The 23,331-nt window shown below is 49.4% G+C and overlaps 1 protein-coding gene across 4 annotated transcripts in view; it reads left to right on the top strand.

The window, feature by feature from the left end:
- CFAP45 (cilia and flagella associated protein 45) overlaps positions 1 to 23,331 on the top strand; it is a 129,924-nt gene that overhangs the window by 102,486 nt on the left and 4,107 nt on the right. Inside the window, exons 1-7 of one of the 4 annotated variants that reach the window (XM_083167738.1) lie at positions 9,847 to 9,939; positions 15,190 to 15,309; positions 17,375 to 17,505; positions 17,736 to 17,880; positions 20,175 to 20,345; positions 22,083 to 22,261; positions 22,592 to 22,721. In XM_083167738.1, the coding sequence (XP_083023864.1) occupies positions 9,937 to 9,939; positions 15,190 to 15,309; positions 17,375 to 17,505; positions 17,736 to 17,880; positions 20,175 to 20,345; positions 22,083 to 22,261; positions 22,592 to 22,721 (879 nt within the window). In that variant the 5' untranslated portion in view covers positions 9,847 to 9,936. Of the gene's footprint in view, positions 1 to 9,846; positions 9,940 to 15,189; positions 15,310 to 17,371; positions 17,506 to 17,735; positions 17,881 to 20,174; positions 20,346 to 22,082; positions 22,262 to 22,591; positions 22,722 to 23,331 lie in introns of those variants that run through there. The other 3 variants (XM_083167736.1, XM_083167737.1, XM_083167739.1) reach the window with 3 other exon arrangements.

Genomic DNA, 23,331 nt, shown 5'->3' on the forward strand with positions numbered 1-23,331 from the left:
TGTGTACACGAAGGTGGGAACAACATACAAAATAGGTGTTAGTCATCTGTTTTTCTTATACTCTTCTTGGATCTATGAGTTAAACCACTAAGGAGCATGCAGTGGCTGGGAAAAAAAAAACAATTTATAGCTATAGATTAGACAATGCCATAAGACTGCTATGGCAACCACAGACACGTGACACATGCAATGAGCAGAGAAACCTTGGTATGACACTGAGCTCTGTTTGCACTGTAAAATGAGCAGGTTTTCCTTAGACAGCATAGGGTTGCAGAGAGGTTCCCAATTGTTTTAGCTTTTGTATGTGAGACGCCGGCAGTGGGTGTGTCTATGCACAAGATGGCGTCCAAGTCATTGGTATATTGCCATTAGCCAGCTGTGTATGATATCACCACCACTGCCTGCACCTCTGATACAGATCAGTAATGCATTGTAGACCACCAACGTTAGGAGTGTGGGGGGAGATTGGGCCGGTCCCCCTCAGAACCTGACTGATCAGACCCCTTTATTCACTCAAAACTGGGGTACTTTGCGAGAGCCAGGTATAAATCACATGTAGGCATCTTATACTTGTATGGTTACATGTGATTTATACCTGGCTGCCCACAATCACAGTATGTCTGTGACACAGCCCCTATGCACCAACAGACGGATAACACGTCAGCCAGGATGGACAGTGAAAGCAGCTGGATGATGTCCACGTCTTACCAGGTACATCCTCACGCTCTGACTGCTGTAAATGTGTCCTGATATGGCCAAAGCTACTAATGAGGCCCCAGCGGATGGTGAGAGAGGCCGAGAAGCATGAGACAGACACTGGGCGGGAGTGGTGCCGCGTGGTCCATTACTACGTGCTCTCTTTGGATCGCCATATTAGACTATAATAATTTATTTGTTTTAGTTATTAAACCCATACATTCCCTTCTAATATTTCATCTCATCATCGTTAAGCTTAAGGGTAGACAACTTCTGGCATTGTGGATTATGTGGAACTACACATCCCAGCATGTCCTGCATGGTTTTGCTTTTAAGTCCTGCTAGAAGTATGGCAAGGCATGCTGGGATATGTAGTTCCACAACAGCTGGCTTACCACAGCCTGTGTACCCTCACTTAAGGGTGAGTGAGTTGCGTGAAGATGTGCACATAAGAATGAATAGCGATCCATTAGCAATTCTGTTACTTTCTGTCTAGGTGATGGCTATCTACTTACAGTCATCTGAAACTATGCAGAGCAGCGATCCGATCTGAATCAGGCACAATATTCTTAATACCATACATTCCCGCTGTCCCGGCTTTCATGGGAAGGTCCTGTTTTTTGGCACTGTTCCACCCGGGCTGACAGTGTCCCGTGGGAGAAAGGGGGGTTATGCTGTTGGGAGTTCCCCCGGCCAATCACTGCTCTGCTGAGTAGACGCTATGCTGGGGGCGTGGCTAGTAGCTTACGCAGTGCTGGCCACCCCCACAGTGGTGAAACCATGGGTGTGGTCTTGTAGGAGTGATGTGACCACAGGCCACACCCCCTGGACTCAAGGTCACGCCCCCACATATCAGCCAGGCGCCTGCGAGCGTCCCTCTTCAGTGTGGACTGAAGTTGTGAGGTATGTCAACACTATTAACTATTAGTATGGACAGTGTCTAGGTCGACAGTCAAAAGGTCGACCACTAATGCTGACACATGAAAAAGGTCAACATGCGTTAGGTCGACATTGTCAAAAGATCGACACAAACAAAAGGTCAACATGGAAAAAGGTCGAAAATGAGTTTTTCCCGGTTTTTGGTCGCCATGGACACCATATTAGTGTAATGCAGCGCTCACCATGCTTCTGGCTATATTTTATGATCCCGCTATGCCTACTAGGATGGTAAAGTAGAAACAAGTCAGTTTGCAAAAATCATGAAAAACTTTTTCATGTCAACCTTTTGCTTGTATCAACCTATTGACCATGTCAACCTTTTTTTAATGTGTTGACCAGCATCCAGCGAGGGTGGGGTGAAATCTTAATTGCAGCCAGTATTTACCCTGCACAGAAACAATCAAATCTAATAATATAAAGCTGGGTGACGTCAGCAGAAGAGATCTCCCAGCGGCAGCTTCTGTATTGCAGTCACCCGGGTTACCCTTTCACACTCACCCTAGACCCAGGAGCATTCCGCGTCCAACCCAAGTAATTACCCGGGTTGGGTAATTGGGCAAAAACCTGGGTTGGTGCGCGTCCCCGCTTTTTGCTATTGGAAAATGTATATAACTCACCCAAATCTCTGCACCTGTTACATCTGCCCCCCCCTGCAGTGCAGCATGGTTTTGCCCCATTTGCTAAAAAATCTGCTTTACGATCAGGTCTGAATAACCCCCATTGTGTCTGTAATCTATACCACACCCAGATAAGAGCAGCACACACCTGACCTGCTCCATCCGTAATTGATTACTCAGCACTTGACAGACCCACTCAGTCGAATGCAGCAATACTGGAGTGTTTAGTGAATCCCCATGGAGCCAGGCTGTGGTAGTACGTGAGTCAATGTTTAACACTCATCATATTGCTGACTGTCCTGAATTATGGGTGGCAGCAAATTAACCAATAAGATATCCCTGAACCCTGTGTATGTTGTTACCATGTAGTAATTCTGCTCTATCAAACGCCATAGGTGTTATATAGGTGCAGGTGTAGGGTGATGGAGGCCAGTCCACACTTAACCAGGTCTTCAGGTTATTATACAGGCAGTACGTATACGTGTGTGTGTGTATATATATGTATGTATATATGTGTGTGTACAGTACTGCATGCCACCTAGTTGTAATCCGCTACAGCCTACAGAGCCTGTGTAGCACATGTTCATGTCCTGGTTTAAAGGGACAGTGTGGTAATTCTATGTACTCTTTACTGAGTGTGGATTGTATTGTCGACCTGACTTAGGTGGACACGGTTGGGTTGAAAGGCTACTAGGTCGACAGAGGACAAGGTCTACATGGGTTAGGTCGCGCGGTTGACATGGATTTTTCACAGTTTTTTTACCCGAATGTCGACACAGTCAACATGGACACAGTTGGAAGTCAACCGCAGCCCCTCGCATTGCTCGCAATGCTTCGGGCACGGTGCCTCGATACGCTCGGCACACTATTTTATTCTCCCACCACGCCCTAGTGGATGGTAGGGCATGAAATACCGCCTGTCGGCACATGTCGGCTCAAAAACAATAAAAAACCCATGTCGACCCCATGTCGACCCATGTCGAAACTGTCAACCTAATGCATTTGTCGACCTAAAACCATGTCAACATTGTCCCATGTCGACCTAGAACCCTGTCGACCCAACTGTGTCGACCTAATGACTGTCGATCTAAGTCGGGTCGAGGGTATGACTACTATGTAGTGTAATTCAGGCTGTGTGCGGACAAATGTGAGCACACACCAGTGTACATACGCAGGCCACCCACATTAGCCCAGCGCTACAAGGTTGTGTCTCTGGTGACTGGCTCACTGGGGATGCGAGAGATCTCCAACAGAGACTGCAGCCAGGGACAAACACAAAACCATGCCTTGTAAATGACTGTCCCTTTAAAAAAACATCCGTGTTCATCTGGCATCTCGCACAGCCACCGGACTCCAGCCACAATACATCCGGCCCCTGGGATCCAAATAATCAGCTACTGCCAGTGAGTCAGTTAGGAATGGCAGTTGGTGCCAGTTTCTGTGTCTCCCCTATTTAAATTTTGATCTGTGCTGCAGCCTCCACTCATCGCAAGCTAGGAGTAACCGGAGACTTACTCGACCCGAAGGTAACATTTTTGTCACGCCTGCGTTTTTCTTAGCTCGCCCATGAAAGGGCCGTTACCAACCCCAGACGCCAGCTTCCTGTCAATCACCTTGCGTACGGCAAGTGGTGTTATACATGCGCATTGTGGCCCATGTGCATTGTATCACTAATCAGCTGATGTGCGAATTCGCTCAGCAGCAATTCGCTCTGAATCGGGCCCTTAGACGCAGCGGCGGATCACAGAAGCCAGGTACAAATGAAAGCAGAACATGTAAATCCAGCTGGGATCAGTGGAAAGTCCTGTCCTGAAGGCAGCCATTGTAACGTGTAGCGTGCTCAGACAGGAATGTCTCTGGCGATGCTGACCATCCAGCGCTCTGTGTAGAACCGGTATCTCCTGGCAGATCTCCCCTCCCACCACAATCCCCTCTCCAGAGTAAATAATCACCCTGGGCCCAGCGTGTTTTCTTTTATAACTGGATAAAGATGGATGTTATCCTGGCTGTTACTGAGAAGGCCGATTCTGGGAAGTGATCTGTTCTCCTTCACCCCACAGGCTGCTGACGGATACCATACTCTGTCGTTTCTGTGTGCTGGGGGTTCTACTGTATAGCAGGGATGGGTAACCTGCTGCATTATCATCATTTATTTATATGGCGCCACAAGGGTTCAGCAGCGCCTAACATTACCTAAATGAGCAAATAACAAATAATGAATTGCAGGAGAAGACAATTTAGGACAAGTGCATAGTAAATAAAGACGTTGCATTGGGGACAGGACATTCTAAGAAAAGCACATGAGGAGAGAGGGTCCTGCTCGTGAGAGCTTACAGTCTAAAAGTATTCCAGCGATTTTGCAACTACAAGTCCCATAATACACTGCACAGTTGTGTTCCAACTAGGGTGGCCAATCCCGGGATCGGCGGGATCCGGTCCCTAAAACGCCGGGATTTCAATCCCGGGATTGGAGTTTCCAATCCCGGGATTTCGGAATTAGACTGCGCATGCGCAGTCTAATGCCGGCCAGCGTCTGAGCGTGTGCTCAGACGCTGCCCGGCTTCTCCCTTCCCCGGCAGTGCATCCCTGCGCAGCGTGACGAGTACAGAGGTCACGCTGCGCAGGCCAAGCAGCTGCACAGAGCCAGTGTGGCTCTGTGCGGCATGCGTTCGCCCCCGCCCCCGCCCACCAACCCGGCTGGCTCCCCAGAAGCCTGCCCCCCCACCCCCGGCTCGCTACCCGCCCCACTAGCCGCTACCCACCCATCTACCCACCCTCCAGGCCGGCTCCCCGCCCATCCACCCGGCCAGCTCACCGCCCATCCACCCGCCGGCTCCCCTGACTAGGGATGGCCATCGTTGCCATTGCCATCGATGTTTGCCAAGTGCTTAACTATGCAATGGATGACCATCGATATTTTTACATATCGATGGTCATCCATTGTGTTTGATTGATTGGCCTGTGGGCCAATCAAAACACGGGGGCGGGGCTTCGCGGGTGTCGGGGGTCGGAGCTATGCTCCGTGTCCCAGCACTTTGGAAAAAAATCAAAACATCGTTTTGCTATTCCATCGATGGAGGGAAACCATCTGGTACTCCCCCATCGATGGCAAAAGTATTCGACATCGGCCCTGAACCATCGATGATTTCAAATCATCGATGGTCGATGGCCATCCCTACCCCTGACGCCCGCCAACCCACCCGGCTGCCCGGCTCCACAGACACCTGGCCGGCTGCCCACCCACACACCCGGCCGCACCGCACCCCACCCCACATGTAAGCAAATATGCGGGGCGGCCAGGGTGCGTTTTTTAAATTAGGGAAGCCAATCCCGGGATCGGGCATTTTTCAATCCCGAAATCCGGGATTGAAAAAATGCTCTGGGATTGGCATCCCTAGTTCCAACCAAGTCCAGAAATGTTGGTTAGAAAATTATTGTTCACGTAAGTGAACAAAAAAAAGGCGCTATGGGATCCGGATGCTTTGCTAGCTGCTCACACCTAAGGGGGGGTCAGTCCCCAAGTAATAATTGTAAGGACAAAAGAGGGTGGTGGAGCGCTTAAATCAAAAAAATAATAACAATACACATATAGATCAACTGGGTATCACAAATAATTAAAAGGGTGATTTAATGTACACAATATACTCACAATAAAAGCACTTATAAACAATGGTTAAGATAACTGTGGACATGGAGTAGATAGCTTCCACTTGTTCCTATTAAGCTCCTTTGTGGGCAATTATGGACATATTTACCCCTTTGTTTGTAATCCGTTTGACTGGTACTGTGGGTACCCAATACACTGCTGAAGTCTGAAGATGTTGCCTGGATGATGGTATGCAGGTAGTCCTGAAAAGTAACCAGGTGGGTCTCCAAGAATGAGCAGGTGATGGTATCCCGTGTCGGTAAGGTCCAGTATGGTGGAACAGAATTGAATGGGGGAAGTCCAAAGGATGATGATCTTGAGGAGCTGGTTCAAGTGGAAAGGAATGAATATAGTCCAATGTCCAACAGTGGGTTTGGCTGACGCGTTTCGTTGTGTTCAAACAACTTTTTCAAAAAAGTTTTTTGATCTAGCATATCACAGATCCGGCAGCTCCAGCAGATATCTAGCATATCACAGATCCGGCAGCTCCAGCAGATGTCTACCACATCACAGATCCGGCAGCTCCAGCAGATGTCTACCATATCGCCTGTCCAAGTGTCTACTACATCACTGATCAGCAGCTCCACCGGATGTCTACCATATCACCGATCCAGCAGCTCCAGCAGATGTCTACTATATCACCTGTCCAGGTGTCTACTACATTACTGATCCGGCAGCTCCACCGGATGTCTACCATATCACTGATCCAGATGTCTACAACATCACTGATCTGGCAGCTCCAGCAGATGTCTACCATATCACCTGTCCAGGTGTCTACCATATCACCCATCCGGTAGCCCCAGCAAATGTTGCCACATCACTAATCTGCCTAAAACTCCAACACAAGGGGGCTACATCTGGATAACATCTGAGGAGACTTCTAGGTGTTGAACCATCTCAGAACAGTCCTCTAAGGTTTCTTCAGAGGTGGTAGTCTTGGAAAGTTGCCTGAAAATTATAATTCCCAGTATTGTCAGAGGAGCAAGAAACCGCCATTTTGTTCTGAGGGTTCAATAAACAGTACAGGACACTAAACACCAACATGACGAAACAGGCTATAGAGAGATTAGCTGGTGGCTTTACCTCTGCTGGTTGTCAAAAGCTAGAACCCATTTCCAGGGAAGAAGATGGTCTTCCTAGTTAACCAGTTCTACTGTCGGCATTACCCTGACTTGCTGTAGCCAGACAGCACATTGGCACTGCTCCACCTATCCAAGACCCATTGGAAACCCACATTCCTTCTCTAGGAACAACTATTGCCTTCCAGTAGCAGAGGGACTTCTGGGTTATGACACGTAGTGGTTTGCAGGATGAATTCTGGTTCTACACCTTCTTGCTTGTCTCATATAATGTAATATATCTGACCAGGATGCTATATAGCAGACAATGGGACAAAAGAGGCACATGGGGGTCCCACCCCTGACAGGGACTAGATGCCGTGACCAAACCGGGCGATCCAAAAAAGTTCTGCATGTATGTGGATTGCAGCACAAGAGTCGCTGTGAACGACGGGACGTTTTTGGTATTTAGTAAAACAAATGAAGGCTGTTGGTGGTCAGTTCTCTAAAGCCGTGGAAAATTCCTGTTTAAATCAGGATATTTAGAATTATTTTGCCATAGAAACAAAAACAATGAAGACTAATGAACAGGGTTGCGAATGAAGGCTTCAGCTGCCCGGGTTTGGGGCTCAGTGCTGTGCTGTTTGGACAGATGTTATCAGCTGGGGGCTGACACGCCGCAGCTGGAGGGTTGGGAAGGAGTGAGGCACGCGTTAACTACATCTGTGCCAGTGTCGCCCAGCGCATGCTCACCTAGCGGCGTATGGCTTCGCTGATGTCACCAAAGGCAAAGGTTCTCTACCTGCCGGAGGTAGAAAATGTTGTCTATCTAAAAATGTTTTCATGACAACCTTTTTCATACCTTTTTGGCCATGTCAACCTGAGCTATGTCGACCTTTCTCGTGTGTCAACGTATGGCCTGTCCACCTTAATTGTGTCAACTTTATGACCCATCCCAGGCTGTCTGCTGCTCTGGCTTCAGTATGTGTCTAAGAATGTCTGTGTTCCAAGAGGGAAGCTCTGGTGTCTGGTGCAGGGAGAGCTGGTGTTCCAAGAGGGAAGCTCTGGTGCCCAGTGCGGGGAGAGCTGGTGTTCCAAGAGGGAAGCTCTGGTGCCCGGTGCAGGGAGAGCTGGTGTTCCAAGAGGGAAGCTCTGGTGCCCGGTGCAGGGAGAGCTGGTGTTCCAAGAGGGAAGCTCTGGTGCCCGGAGCAGGGAGAGCTGGTGTTCCAAGAGGGAAGCTCTGGTGCCCGGTGCGGGGAGAGCTGGTGTTCCAAGAGGGAAGCTCTGGTGCCCCGTGCGGGGAGAGCTAGTGTTCCAAGAGGGAAGCTCTGGTGCCCCGTGCGGGGAGAGCTGGTGTGTCCGCAACTGTGATTGAGAGGTGACAGTCAGAATGGCACTCTAACCATTTCAGAATGCCAGCTGGAGTATTAATATTCTAAGGAATACACTTCCTAAACGCCCCCATCTACATGTGATTTGGGCCAGATTTCACCCAATTCCGGCAGATTGGGCCAAGAAATCGGGTGAAGTCGTCCCAAATCGATTATGAGTAGGCGCAGAAGATAAAAGCATCTACCCCAAAGCCAATCCAGAACTGCCACAAAAAACATTACCTGCTAATATTTGGAATGTTCTCAACCCCTCTATTCAAATTCTCAGAAAAACTTTATTGGACATCGGGCCTGATTCAGTGTCGGTTACAGTTTTGCAAAGCTGGAACTGCTTTCACGAACATGCAGGTCCCTCCACACGTTGCGATTGCTAAATATTCACAAATGCATTGCAGAAATGTTAAGGCATAACTATGCCCCCTGCGTGCACAGCCTGGCGCCAAAAGCAGGCTGTTTGCACATGTGCGGGGGAAGCTAATTTGCCCTCTTAGTGAGTAACAGAATAACCACTTATTATACCCATTATATAGATGCTATAAATGACAGTGCCCTAGGTACAGTACAGTATGTGAGTCTGTCCGAGAGACGCAGGGACCAGACCCACTGGCAGCCAGGAGTAATGATGCACTAAGCTCTGGTAGTAACTTCCCTGCTCGGTGTTCTGGCGCCTCCTACTGGACACTTCTGCTGGTGCAGATTATCCTCCTACTCCATAGGGGGCATAGTTCTCACAAGCCGCATTTTGGGGTTACGGTATAGTGGCAAGGGCGTTACTACAATAGGTGCAGGGGGTGCAGCTGCTATGGGGCCCACGTATCTAGTTATGCCACTGTATAGTGGGTCAACACTGTCTAGGTCGACAGTCACTAAAAAAAAAAAGAGTAACTGTGGGGTATACATTTGCTGCAATCAATTTGAATCAATGTTGTGTTTCAGGCGTTAAACCGCAATGATGATTTTCTTTTTATCTCAATGTTAGTACATGGACGTTTATCCCCTGAAACAAAACTTTGAGTTGGATTGATTACATTAAATCTTCAGAAGATTTCCCCTGAGGGCACGTGATCCTATAGATCTGTGTTTATTTACGCCCGGGGTGTTTGGCGGCTGCTGTGTCGGCTAAAACATTTGTTTTGTTACTTTCAAAAATAAATAAAAACACAAACTTCCCAATTGTACAAACACTGTATAATAATATTATTATGTCTGGATATCTGATACATGATACTTATGATTATTATGATCTCTGATACATAAATATCACTTTCCAGATGGAGTTGGTCTGAGAGAATCTTTTAATGTTAATTCTCTTTCCCTTGTAAATAATGACACTGGGATTTTAGTTTGGGACTTTAGCTCCCCCATTGTCTGAAGTAGCCCCGAATCCTTCCTCCAGCAGTGAATTGGGGAAAGCTCTGTAAAATACTCCATTATCCCCCCCCCCCCCCCCCCCCTGCCTAGAGGCTATGGCCAGGACTGACGTCCCTTCCTGTTACTGTGCACTGCTGCCATGGGGATGAGTGGGGAAGGAGGAAGTGCTGGTTGCTGGGGCAACAAGTGTATACTGCAACACTGCAGCTGGGGCAGACATGGTGAGAGTGCAGCACCATATATACTCTGTGTATTGTCACTGTACTGTATTGTATGCTGTGGTATACTGTAGTGTGCTGATATATATAATGTAATATACTGTAGTGTGCTGTGATATAGTATAATATACAGTTATCTGTACTGTAATATACTGTAGTGTGCTGTGATATAGTATAATACACTGACATATGTACTGTAATATACTGTAGTGTGCTGTGATATAGTATAATATACAGTCATCTGTACTGTAATATACTGTAGTGTGCTGTGATATAGTATAATATGCGGCCATCTGTACTGTAATATACGGTAGTGTGCTGTGATATAGTATAATATACAGTCATCTGTACGGTAATATACGGTAGTGTGCTGTGATATAGTATAATATACAGATATCTGTACTGTAATATACTGTAGTGTGCTGTGATATAGTATAATACACTGACATATGTACTGTAATATACTGTAGTGTGCTGTGATATAGTATAATATACAGTCATCTGTACTGTAATATACTGTAGTGTGTTGTGATATAGTATAATATACAGCCATCTGTACTGTAATATACTGTAGTGTGCTGTGATATAGTATAATATGCGGCCATCTGTACTGTAATATACTGTAGTGTGCTGTGATATAGTATAATATACAGATATCTGTACTGTAATATACTGTAGTGTGCTGTGATATAGTATAATATACAGATATCTGTACTGTAATATACTGTAGTGTGCTGTGATATAGTATAATACACTGACATCTGTACTGTAATATACTGTAGTGTGCTGTGATATAGTATAATATACAGATATCTGTACTGTAATATACTGTAGTGTGCTGTGATATAGTATAATACACTGACATCTGTACTGTAATATACTGTAGTGTGCTGTGATATAGTATAATATACAGATATCTGTACTGTAATATACTGTAGTGTGCTGTGATATAGTATAATACACTGACATCTGTACTGTAATATACTGTAGTGTGCTGTGATATAGTATAATATACAGATATCTGTACTGTAATATACTGTAGTGTGCTGTGATATAGTATAATATGCGGCCATCTGTACTGTAATATACTGTAGTGTGCTGTGATATACAGGTTGAGTATCCCGTATCCAAAATGCTTGGGACCAGGAGAATTTTGGATAACGGATTATTCCGTATTTCGGAATATTTTAATATTTCAATGATGTATTTTGAAGTATCTTGCATTTATGCTGTATAAACACATAATATACACACAAATATATGTTACCACATAAAATACACACAAACATATTTTAATTGTTCAAAAAACAAGGTTTCAAAACGTGAAACAAAATGTGTGTACTATCTCAGCACTGAATTTGAATGCCAAGCAATCATTGTCTTGTACATATATATTGCCAGTTACATATCATGTCCCCAGTGATGCTGTTACATATGTCCCCAGTGAGTTTTTAGCAAAAAAAAAAAATTTTTTCACTTTCTGGAATGTCCGTATTTCGGAATAATTCGGATAACGGATATTCGGATACGGGATACTCGACCTGTAGTATAATATACAGATATCTGTACTGTACTATACTGTAGTGTGCTGTGATATAGTATAATATACAGTCATCTGTACTGTAATATACTGTAGTGTGCTGTGATATAGTATAATATACAGTTATCTGTACTGTAATATACTGTAGTGTGCTGTGATATCTCTTATATATTTGGCTACATCTGTCACTCAAAGTGTGTCTGAAGCTGTAACGCTGGGTGGAGCCTCTGACTAACATGACAGAGAACCAGCCCAGTGAGCCCACAGACAGTGCCAGATACCCTCTGCCTCTCCATGTTATAGAGCAAAGACACAGCTACTCACCAGACACACCAGGTGAGCGCCCCATACCTCCCAACATGACCCTCTCCAGGAGGGACAGAATGCTCTGTTTGTGGACTTCCATCTTAATTTATGATTGTCATCACCTGTTTTAAACAGGGTAATTGATAAGAAAGGTGTTTAAGCACAGGTGATGGTAATCCATAAATTAAGAAGAAAGTCCAGAAACAGAGCAATGTGTCCCCCCCCCCCCCCATTCACGGCAACCCCACGATTAAATGGCACATGCAAAACACTGACATGGCTATGGTCGACAATGAAAAAGGTTGACATGAGTTTTTGAAGATTTATTTTTCACTTTTTCAATGTTTTCATATTCATTCTCATGTGTCGACATGGACACCAATGAAATGCCACACTTATGTCAACATTTACATGTGTTGACCTTTCTGTGTTTGATTTTTTCTTGTGGCGATTCGCGGCACCCCCCGGCGACCCCCCTCCCGTGATTCACAGCACCCCCCCCCCCCAATTTGCGGCGACTCCCGTGATTTGCGGCCCCACCCAGTGACACACCCCCTCCTGCAATTCGTGGCACCCCGCGACCCCCCCCCACGATTTGTGCCAACCCCCCAGGCCCCCCCTTCCTCGCGGTACCCCCCACCCCCCGCGACCCCCCCTACCGCGATTCCCCCCCTGTCATTGCGGCAACCCTCCGCCCCTGCGACCCACCCTCCCACGATTCACTGCAACCCCCCCGCGTCCCCCCCTCCCACGATTCGCGGCACCCACAGCCCCCCCCCCGCGACCCCCCCCTCCCGCAATTTACGGCATCCACCCACGACCCCTCCTCCCGTGATTCGCGGACACACCTCACCTCCTCCCCCCCCACCCCCGCTCGCGATTCACGGCAACCCCAGGATTAAATGGCACATGCAAAACACTGGCACGGCTATGGTCGACAATGAAAAAGGTTGACATGAGTTTTTGAAGATTTATTTTTCTTTTTTTGAATGTTTTCATATTCATTCTCATGTGTCGACATGGACACCAATGAAGTGCCACACTTATGTCAACATTTTCATGTGTTGACCTTTCTGTGTTGATTTTTCTTGTAGCTATTTTTTTCCAGTGACAACTATGTGCGCGTCAGCCTACACATCATCAACCAATTCTTTGTATAATATATAACACCTGTTCTGTTTTACTGTAGGTGCTTTAAGTCAGACCTTTTACTGCTACTATTACTGTTTATGTAAATGCATTCTGAATGACAGCAACATCCTACCATCCTTCTACAAGAATATATAACCAACTAGGTTGATTCATCGCGCCCCGTGCCCCCCCGCGCACCCCCCTCCCACGATTCACGCCCACTCCCACGATTCACGTCACCCCCCGCACACCCCCCCTCCCGCAATTCACGCTCCCTCCCACGATTCGCGGACACCTGCGCCCCCTCCCTCCCTTGATTCAAGGCACCCCCCACGCCCCTCCCACAATTCACGGCACCCCTAAGCCCCTCTTTAGTCCCCCGTATACTCACACACCCCTATCACTACCCAGCTTCCTGCTCTCCTGAACCCATACCTCCCAACTTGTGTCCGGATGAAATAGGGACACTCGCGCGGCGAAGCCGAGCGAGCGCCCGAAAAGGGGGCGGGCGTATGCAAATGAGGGCGCGGCTTATGCATGCGCACAGCATCTATTCTACTAGATTGGGGGGTCTCCCAACTGCCACCACCCGCAGCGGGACAATGCCTGCTGCGGGTGGGACGTCGGGACAGGACCCGAAAATCGGGACTGTCCCGACGGAATCGTGACAGTTGGGAGGTATGCCTGAACCATAACTTCCACCACTGGGGAGTCGCTGACGCTGTGTTGCCCACATGCCTCTATCATGCCTCATAGCCCAGCCTCCTGCTCTCATGTACCCTAACTCCCACCCAGTAGGAGGAGACACTGACTCAGGGCCACCATCCTGTACTCCACACTGGACCCTCACCCACTGGCAGAAGCTGCACAGTATCTCCCACCCTCCTCTTTAGTCCCCCTTATGTCCACACACCCCTATCACTACCCAGCCTCCTGTTTTCCTGTGTCGTGACCTCCGCCAGTGGGGAGCCGCTGACTCAAAAACACCCTACTATACTATTGCACACACACACACACCTAAACAACATGCACACACAGCCCCCCCCACACCCACAAATGTCACTGTACCATCCACACTATCAATGTACATCTTACTCTGTAACCGCTGTTTAATTAAACAAAACAATACACACCCCCTTCCACATCATATGCTCTCTATTTAACACATTTCACCTATAACTCAAGTTGCAATACAGGCATCTTTCATACAATTCTAACCATATTTCTCATATACAAATGTTCACAAATTAAGGGGGCGCAGCCCCTTACGACGGTGTGAAGAGCGCCCGTAGGGCGCGATGAATCACCTAGTAGTATAATATACAGATATCTGTACTATAATATACTGTAGTGTGCTGTGATATGGTATAATATACAGTCATCTGTACTGTAATATACTGTAGTGTGCTGTGATATAGTATAATATACAGTTATCTGTACTGTAATATACTGTAGTGTGCTATGATATAGTATAATATACAGATATCTGTACTGTACTATACTGTAGTGTGCTGTGATATAGTATAATATACAGTCATCTGTACTGTAATATACTGTAGTGTGCTGTGATATAGTATAATATGCGGTCATCTGTACTGTAATATACTGTAGTGTGCTGTGATATAGTATAATATACAGATATCTGTACTGTAATATACTGTAGTGTGCTGTGATATAGTATAATCTACTGTCATCTATCTATCTATCTATCGATCCTGTGCCTCTGCATTGTCCCGTCAGTAAATGACACCAGAGCCGTAGCGCAGTACAGCACGCCAGCCTTGTCTGATCAGTGAAGTTAAAGGGCATACACACGTAGTGATGTGTGCTAAGCTATTTAGGGGTGTCGATTTCTTGGTGTCCTGATCTCCCATGGCGAGCACATACACATGCAGAGATTTGTGCTAAGCGATTTTGCTTACGCAAAACAAGGCCGGTAGTGGATCAGAATGGGAGATTGCGATCAGTATCTCTCATTCTGTACACACAGACAGATTTGCAGTCACTTGCAAGCAATTTGACTAGATTTAGACTGCATGCACTGACTTCGTTAGCAGGAGATAATTAATCTCTCGGGGCATACACACAGAGAGATCGCTGCTTACTTTCTAGGCAATCTAGTTAGATTGCTTAGAAAATAGCACAAAATCACTTTGTGTGTGTGTGCCCCTTTACTTGTATTGTAACACTGATCGCGCAGGCACCACAATGGCAGCTGTACGCACGGCGTCTATCATCACTCCGCTGACTCTTGTCCTTGTTTCCTGTGTTCACAGCCAGAAAGTGTTGTGGGGTCGCTCAGCTCCGGCTCCAACGGCTCCCAGCGGTCAAAGGCCTGGAAATACCGGACCAAAGCTCTGAGCTCGGAAATTGATGAGAGCCTCTTCGGGGTGAAGGTGAGGCTGGCGAGCCCTGGTACAGCCAGGAACACATGGGAGTAGGCTGGCGAGCCCTGGTACAGCCAGGAACACATTGGGAGTAGGCTGGCGAGCCCTGGTACAGCCAGGAACACACGGGAGTAGGCTGGCGAGCCCTGGTACAGCCAGGAACACACGGGAGTAGGCTGGCGAGCCCTGGTACAGCCAGGAACACACGGGAGTAGGCTTGCGAGCCCTGGTACAGCCAGGAACACACGGGAGTAGGCTGGCGAGCCCTGGTACAGCCAGGAACACACGGGAGTAGGCTGTCGAGCCCTGGTACAGCCAGGAACACACGGGAGTAGGCTGGCGAGCCCTGGTACAGCCAGGAACACACGGGAGTAGGCTGGCGAGCCCTGGTACAGCCAGGAACACACGGGAGTAGGCTGGCGTGCCCTGGTACAGCCAGGAACACACGGGAGTAGGCTGGCGAGCCCTGGTACAGCCAGGAACACACGGGAGTAGGCTGGCGAGCCCTGGTACAGCCAGGAACACACGGGAGTAGGCTGGCGAGCCCTGGTACAGCCAGGAACACACGGGAGCAGGCTAGCGAGCCCTGGTACAGCCAGGAACACACGGGAGCAGGCTGCGAATAGAACACAGAAATGCGCTATATGTACAAAACGCATACAGCGCAATTCATCTGCCATGACCCCTTTGTGTGACTAGGCTCCAGATTAGGGGATAAATGAGGTGGCGATATAACAAGGACGGACATACGATGAGTCTGATGCAGACAGTTAAGTAGACCCGATGGTTTATGTACATCTCCGATGGTTGGAGATCTGCACTAGCGAAGAATCTGCTCTGTGTAGGCAGGGCCGAAACTAGGGTTTCCGGCGCCCGGGGCAAGGCAGTCATTTGGTCGCCCCCCCCCCCCTCCCGTCTGACCCTGGTGCCGGAGGCTAAGAAAACCCTGCACCCACATACCTGTTGTGCAGCGGGGTCCGGGGATGGGCAGCGGGGTCCGGGGATGGGCACCGGGGGTTCCGGCCCGGGCAGTGGGGGGACGGGAAGCAGAGTCCGGGGACGGGCAGCGCCGCAATGGCTTTCACTTGTAGTAAGCTACGCTTTTTGCCTGGCGGCGGGAAGCGCTGCTGATTTTGAAAAGACTTGTCAGACGCTGATTGGCTGAGAGAATTCAGCCAATCAGCGTCCGGCAAGTTATTTCAAAATCTGCTTCCCGCCGGGCAAATAGCGTAGCTTGCTTCCAGCTGCCGCTACGCCTGTCCCGGACCCCCACTGCCCAGACCTGACAGTGCCCCTCCCCCCATGCAGCGCCCCGTGTGCGTGACCCCCCCAGCCCCCCCTTGTTACAGCCCTGGTGTAGGTCTCTAACCCACCGCATGATTGACATGTTTGAGGTGGGGAATGGGTGTGGCCAGCGATCTGGAAAGTGGGGGTGCCTACTCTGTTCTGGTCAGGGTCTGGGTCTTTCGATGCACATGTACTGGCCTCCGCTATGGAGAAGAGGCTGCCACTCGGATAGCTGATGCTCTGAACGATGGTTGCGATGGTGATCTGATGTTGCGACATCTGCAAACACTTCCTGCGCTATTAGATTATTTTTCAAATAGCATCGATCTCTGAAACCGTTCCCATCCACTACCGCTAACATTTATTATACATACCTAGTGTCATTTGTAAGAGATTTCTCACCCCTTGCCCAATCGGTATTCTAGTGGGAGTGTCCTGTAATATCACCGGCCCAGGCGGTTCTCTGCCACTGCTGGAAATGGTCAGTTCTAAAGGGTGTCGGACCACTTTTAATTAGAAGAACATCTTCTACAGGTGGATAAATAAACCTGGTCTGGCTGCGCCCGTCCTATTAGATGTACAGGTGTGACTGTTAATGGCAAAGCAAGAATGGTGACCTTCGGGGTCCTGGACGTGGTTACGCTGCCAGTTGGGAGCAGCAGTGCTGATATATAATAGTTTGCATAGCTGCATCGATGTAACCGCCAGTGAGATCCTGTGATTTGTTATTACGCAATAGATGACAAATTCCAGATGATGTACTAAAATGCACTCCTATCCCCAGAAGCTCCCACAGGATGACACCTCGATTGTGCAGAGGGTCGAGCAGGGGCGGCGTAAGACCCTGTCCGCACCGACGAGGGGCCACAAGCCTGAGACCATCCGAATTATCACCAGTGACTTGATACGGGACCTCATGTAAGTTGCAGTTGTGATTTTGCCGCACTCGCACAGTGTGATGTGTTGACACGGCCGGATCTGCGTGCAACGACAATATGTCCTAGTGAGGGGACAGCCTGATAAATTAATATTTAGACCTAATGTAGCTCCACTGTGAGACAGTAAGGTGTGGATTTACTGTAATGCAGAGTCACTTAGGTTCTGTATATAACCGTATATAAAACATCACTTGTTTCCCCCATTTGCAGTGTGCCCAAAGAGGACCCCTCCGGTATGTCTCTAATCATGAGCCCCCAGGATTTCATCCGCATCAGATCAGCAGCCCGCGTCCCAACCAAAGAAGAGCGCGAGAAGGTGGCACAGTACACAAAGGAGGAGAAGGAGGCCAATATTGTAAGAGTCCGGCCTCCGATGTCCGCAGAGTCCCGGGGATCCTGGGGTGGGGGATCCTGGGGGATGGCCAGTCCCGGAGATCCTGGGGGGGATGGCCAGTCCCGGGGATCCTGGGGGGGATGGCCAGTCCCGGGGATCCTGGGGGGGATGGCCAGTCCCGGGGATCCTGGCGGGATGGCCAGTCCCGGGGATCCTGGGGGATGGCCAGTCCCGGAGATCCTGGGGGGGATAGCCAGTCCCGGGGATCCTGGGGGGGGGGGGGATGGCCAGTCCCGGGGATCCTGGGGGATGGCCAGTCCCGGAGATCCTGAGGGGATGGATAGCCAGTCCCGGGGATCCTGGGGGGATAGCCAGGGCCAGTCCCGGGGATCCTGGGGGGATGGATAGCCAGTCCCGGGGATCCTGGGGGGATGGATAGCCAGTCCCGGGGATCCTGGGGGGATAGCCAGGGCCAGTCCCGGGGATCCTGGGGGGATGGATAGCCAGTCCCGGGGATCCTGGGGGGATGGATAGCCAGTCCCGGGGATCCTGGGGGGATAGCCAGGGCCAGTCCCGGGGATCCTGGGGGGATAGCCAGGGCCAGTCCCGGGGATCCTGGGGGGATAGCCAGGGCCAGTCCCGGGGATCCTGGGGGGATAGCCAGGGCCAGTCCCGGGGATCCTGGGGGGATAGCCAGGGCCAGTCCCGGGGATCCTGGGGGGATAGCCAGGGCCAGTCCCGGGGATCCTGGGGCGATAGCCAGGGCCAGTCCCGGGGATCCTGGGGCGATAGCCAGGGCCAGTCCCGGGGATCCTGGGGAGATGGATAGCCAGTCCCGGGGATCCTGGGGGGATGGATAGCCAGTCCCGGGGATCCTGGGGGGATAGCCAGGGCCAGTCCCGGGGATCCTGGGGGGATGGATAGCCAGTCCCGGGGATCCTGGGGGGATGGATAGCCAGTCCCGGGGATCCTGGGGGGATAGCCAGGGCCAGTCCCGGGGATCCTGGGGGGATAGCCAGGGCCAGTCCCGGGGATCCTGGGGGGATAGCCAGGGCCAGTCCCGGGGATCCTGGGGGGATAGCCAGGGCCAGTCCCGGGGATCCTGGGGGGATAGCCAGGGCCAGTCCCGGGGATCCTGGGGCGATAGCCAGGGCCAGTCCCGGGGATCCTGGGGCGATAGCCAGGGCCAGTCCCGGGGATCCTGGGGGGATAGCCAGGGCCAGTCCCGGGGATCCTGGGGGGATAGCCAGGGCCAGTCCCGGGGATCCTGGGGGGGATGGCCGGTCCCGGGGATCCTGGGGGGGATAGCCGGTCCCGGGGATCCTGGGGGGGATAGCCGGTCCCGGGGATCCTGGGGGGGATAGCCGGTCCCGGGGATCCTGGGGGGGATGGCCGGTCCCGGGGATCCTGGGGGGGATGGCCGGTCCCGGGGATCCTGGGGGGATGGCCGGTCCCGGGGATCCTGGCGGGATGGCCGGTCCCGGGGATCCTGGGGGGGATAGCCAGTCCCGGGGATCCTGGGGGGGATAGCCAGTCCCGGGGATCCTGGGGGATAGCCATGTGATAATAAGGGTCATACTGTAGCATTACATTACTAGGCACGTGTCTGTTACACATTCCAATCGCTGCTGTACTGAAGCATCATACAGAGATGTCATTGAATTCCTAGAAGCAATATGCAAATCAGCCACTCCTGCCATGCGGCAATGCCATATACATAGACTTGTGATTTACTCACTGGGTTTTATAAGGTGAGACAGCCTCGTGCAGTGATACACATGGGGCCTAATTCAGACCTGATGGCAGGGCAACATTGTTCTCAAAATGGACACAACCATGCTGCACTGCCTGAGAGAGTCAGATCAGTGTCAGGTGTGTCCAAACTGAGATCTAAATAAAGCAGCCAGTATTTACCCTGCACAGAAACAAAATAACTCCCCCACATCTACCTCTCTCTGCACACGTTACATCTGCCCACCTGCAGCGCAGCATGGCTTTGTCCATTTTGAGAACAACTGTGTCCTGTGATCAAGTCTGAATTAGGCCCATTGTATCTCTGAAGGTCAGTTCTGTTTAGTACCAGTCCCTGTCTTTAGATATGTACTATGATTATCCTCATACAGTATGTACAGAGTACTAAGGGGGAGATTAACCAAAGTTTGGACACCGATAAAGTGGAGAGCGCTTAAATCCTAACCAATCAGCTCCTAACTGCCATGTTACAGGCTGTGTTTGAAAAATGTCAGGAGCTGATTGGCTGATACAGATTGCCCCCTGAATGAGGCTGACCGGAGATATTCCCTACTCTTTCCCAGGAAGCGGTTAATGAGCGTAAGAACGTGATGAAACAAAAGGAGATGCTCCGCAAGAAGAACGAGAAGCTGAGTGACCTGGAGGAAGAAGCCCAGCAGAGGGCGCAGTACCTGCTCCAGAGGGCCAATGCCATGCGCATAGAGCAGGAGGATGAGATCAAGAAGCTCAACGAGGTGCGCCATAGCTGCAGATAAATGTACGCCCATTGTGACCTCATTCTATGGGCTGAGCCGCCCATTATGAGAAACCGGCCCAACCATTAACCGGAAACTGGAGATATTACTGAGGCACGAGGCTTTCTGAGCCTCATTCCGCAGCAATATTACTATTTCCAATTCAACTGGCGATTATTGGTTCACAAAATAGACGTCTCCATTAATGAGATAGAACTACAAGTTGTCTCGGACAAATAGGTCTGAACTTTAAAATATTTAGTAGGATCCTAATAGGGACACTGGAACCTTGGGGTATATAAGGTCCCGAGAGAGGATATCTCAATGTAGAGGATGAGCAAAAATATGCAAATGACTCAGACGCCCGGATTTGTAATGAGACGCCCACCAGCGGCTTCTCAGGTCCCAGCAACTGTATACAAATACGCTGCGGCAATCAGACACCTCCCCACACTGTCCCTGACTGTCAATCACTATGCAAATAAGTCCTCACTGTGAGTGACATCGATGAGAGACCTTGCCGCGTACATATGGCGACCGCAACACTAACTCATTTAGATGGCAGCATTCCAGTGTTTGTGACCATCGAATGGTACACATTTGATTTTACTCTGATGGTCCCGCCCCCCAGTCAGCCACAGTGCAGTACTATATATAATATATAATATTATTTTTTGCCCGTACGCCAATCATGTGATTTTTTTGATTAAATTTTAGTGATGAGATGGTCAGCAGCTATCGGATTGAAAGTTTTGAGGTTGGAAATCCAGCCACCGTTTGAGGGTGGGCTTCCGATGTCCATCCCTAGCTCATTGATTTTCTGCTTTTGTTCCGTAATTGGTATGCTAAAGAAGAGGTTCCCTGCGCTCTGGGTGTGGTCAGGCCCCCTGGGGTGCTGGGAAAATAGGGTAACTGGGTAACTTTAGAGTTCTGATGACTTTTTGGTTCCCTATGATGCCTACAAGAGAGGTTGTTCTGTGGTTCCGCAAACCATTGCTAGAATGGACTACATCAGTAATTTGCGGGGCTTGTATGGAGCAGGTAAGGATCATGTGAGGGTACACGATTGGCCAGTGCCATCTGAGTGGTGGGGTAAGGGTCCTCTGCTGCTGTGTCGGGCAAAAACCTAGGTATCACCTCTATATTGTGTTCAAAGCTCAACTCTGGGATGTCCCCATGGTTCCCGTCTCCCAATTTGGTGAATGAGAAAACAGGATTTTAATACTTATGGTAAATCCTTTAAACTGATTCCATTGGGGGAACTGGGATGGTCGATATAGAGAGGGCAGAGGGCAGATTCTTAAAGCGCCGAAACTCCTGCCTTGTTCTGAGTCAGACACATCTGCGGGTGCGGCTCGATACGGCCGCGGCAGCCTGTTTGCTGGTTAATGCTGATGCCATGATCCACCTAAAACCCACGTGTCTGTTTGTGGAAGCCCACGTGATGGATAGTATGGCCCATGGCCGACCCATCTGTAGGTGGATTTTACTTGGAGTTCTCAGGCTTTTTCTAACTGCAAACAACAATGATTCTGCAACCCAGCATTTCCCAACCTCGGTCCTCAAGGTGCTCGGACAGTGCAGGCTATAGGCATATGTGTGTGAGCATAGATGGATAAGTCACAATAACTGAGCCACTGTTTTAAGGATGGACGTCCTTGAGGATGGCGCCTTGAGGACAGAGGCTGGTAAACACTAATGTAACCTACTGTATGTATCATACTGTCACGCCAACAGATGATCCTGAATGCCAAGTGCTACGCCATCTGCGACGCCCAACTTCTGGAGAAGAAGGTGATCTCCAAGGAGCTGGAGGCAGAACGGAAGAGGTTGGACCAGATGATGGAGGTGGAAAGGCAGAAGGCCATCAAGATGCAGGAGGAGATTGAGGAGAAGAGGAAGCAGGAGAAGATCAGGTAGGGTTACTCGTTATTACACAGATGCTGGGACCACTGAGGTATCAGGCAATAAGCCCAATATTGCAGCATGCGAGGGCCTAAAATCTCCCCATGATGATGACTATGCGATTGATACAGATCAGATGATTATTGAGCATGTTGAAGAATGTGGCCAAAAGACAGATGCAGATGTCCACCATTGGCCAACGTATCAATAGGCCAAACTGGGTTCTTCTAATGCTAGCTGGTGCTGGGTCTGATTGCCCAGATCCTGCCACCTGTAACCGGCTTGTGCCAATTGGTACACTTATATCCTATAAACACTGTGTGGCGGCTTCTTCTCCGCAGAGGGAAACATCACATCATCCAGCAGATAGGAGAGAACCAGGAGTCCAGGTTCCTGCAGGAGGAGCAGAGGGAGCAGGAAGCTCAGCAGATGCTTCAGTTCCTGGAAGAGCTTCAGATGGAAGATTACAAGGTAAGTACTAGGCTGTATTGGGAAGATGCTTGTGCATAAGTGTGTACACGTGTGTGTGTGTGTGTGTGTGTGTGTGTGTATACGCAAGAAGATAGGATACTGCTCTGGACTGACCTTCTTACCATTTACATAGCAGTTAGAGAAGACAGAAGTATCTCAGACTAGCCTGATATAATGGTAAATGTTCATGTAATATGTAGGGTTGCCAATGGCTGGAAATACTTGTTACTGACCATTGGACAAAGCAGTCAGCGGAACATTATCACACTACACCAATACGTGTCTACACCTGAATGCGGAAGCAGCACCTGCCCCAAAAAAGGCAGATTGGGGAATTGTATCCAAGTGGTTCAAACACTGCGCCACTGGCGCAACCTCCATGTGCATTATTGTGGTGTCGGCAAGGAACCGTATCTACTCAGCTCAACTTGTCTTACTGACACAGGAATAATTTGCTTATTTTTTTTACCACCAGTAATTGTAGCACCGATTAGCAGACAAGCTAAAACATCTGCTCTCAGTGCTAGATCATGTAATAATAAAAGGTCCCATAAGGGGCAGAACTGTGTCACTTATCAAACAGTGGCATATCTACCAGAGACATTGGAGG

The sequence above is a fragment of the Crinia signifera genome, chromosome 12 (genome assembly GCF_055691185.1).
Source record: "Crinia signifera chromosome 12, ASM5569118v1, whole genome shotgun sequence".
NCBI classification, from domain to species: Eukaryota; Metazoa; Chordata; class Amphibia; order Anura; family Myobatrachidae; genus Crinia; species Crinia signifera.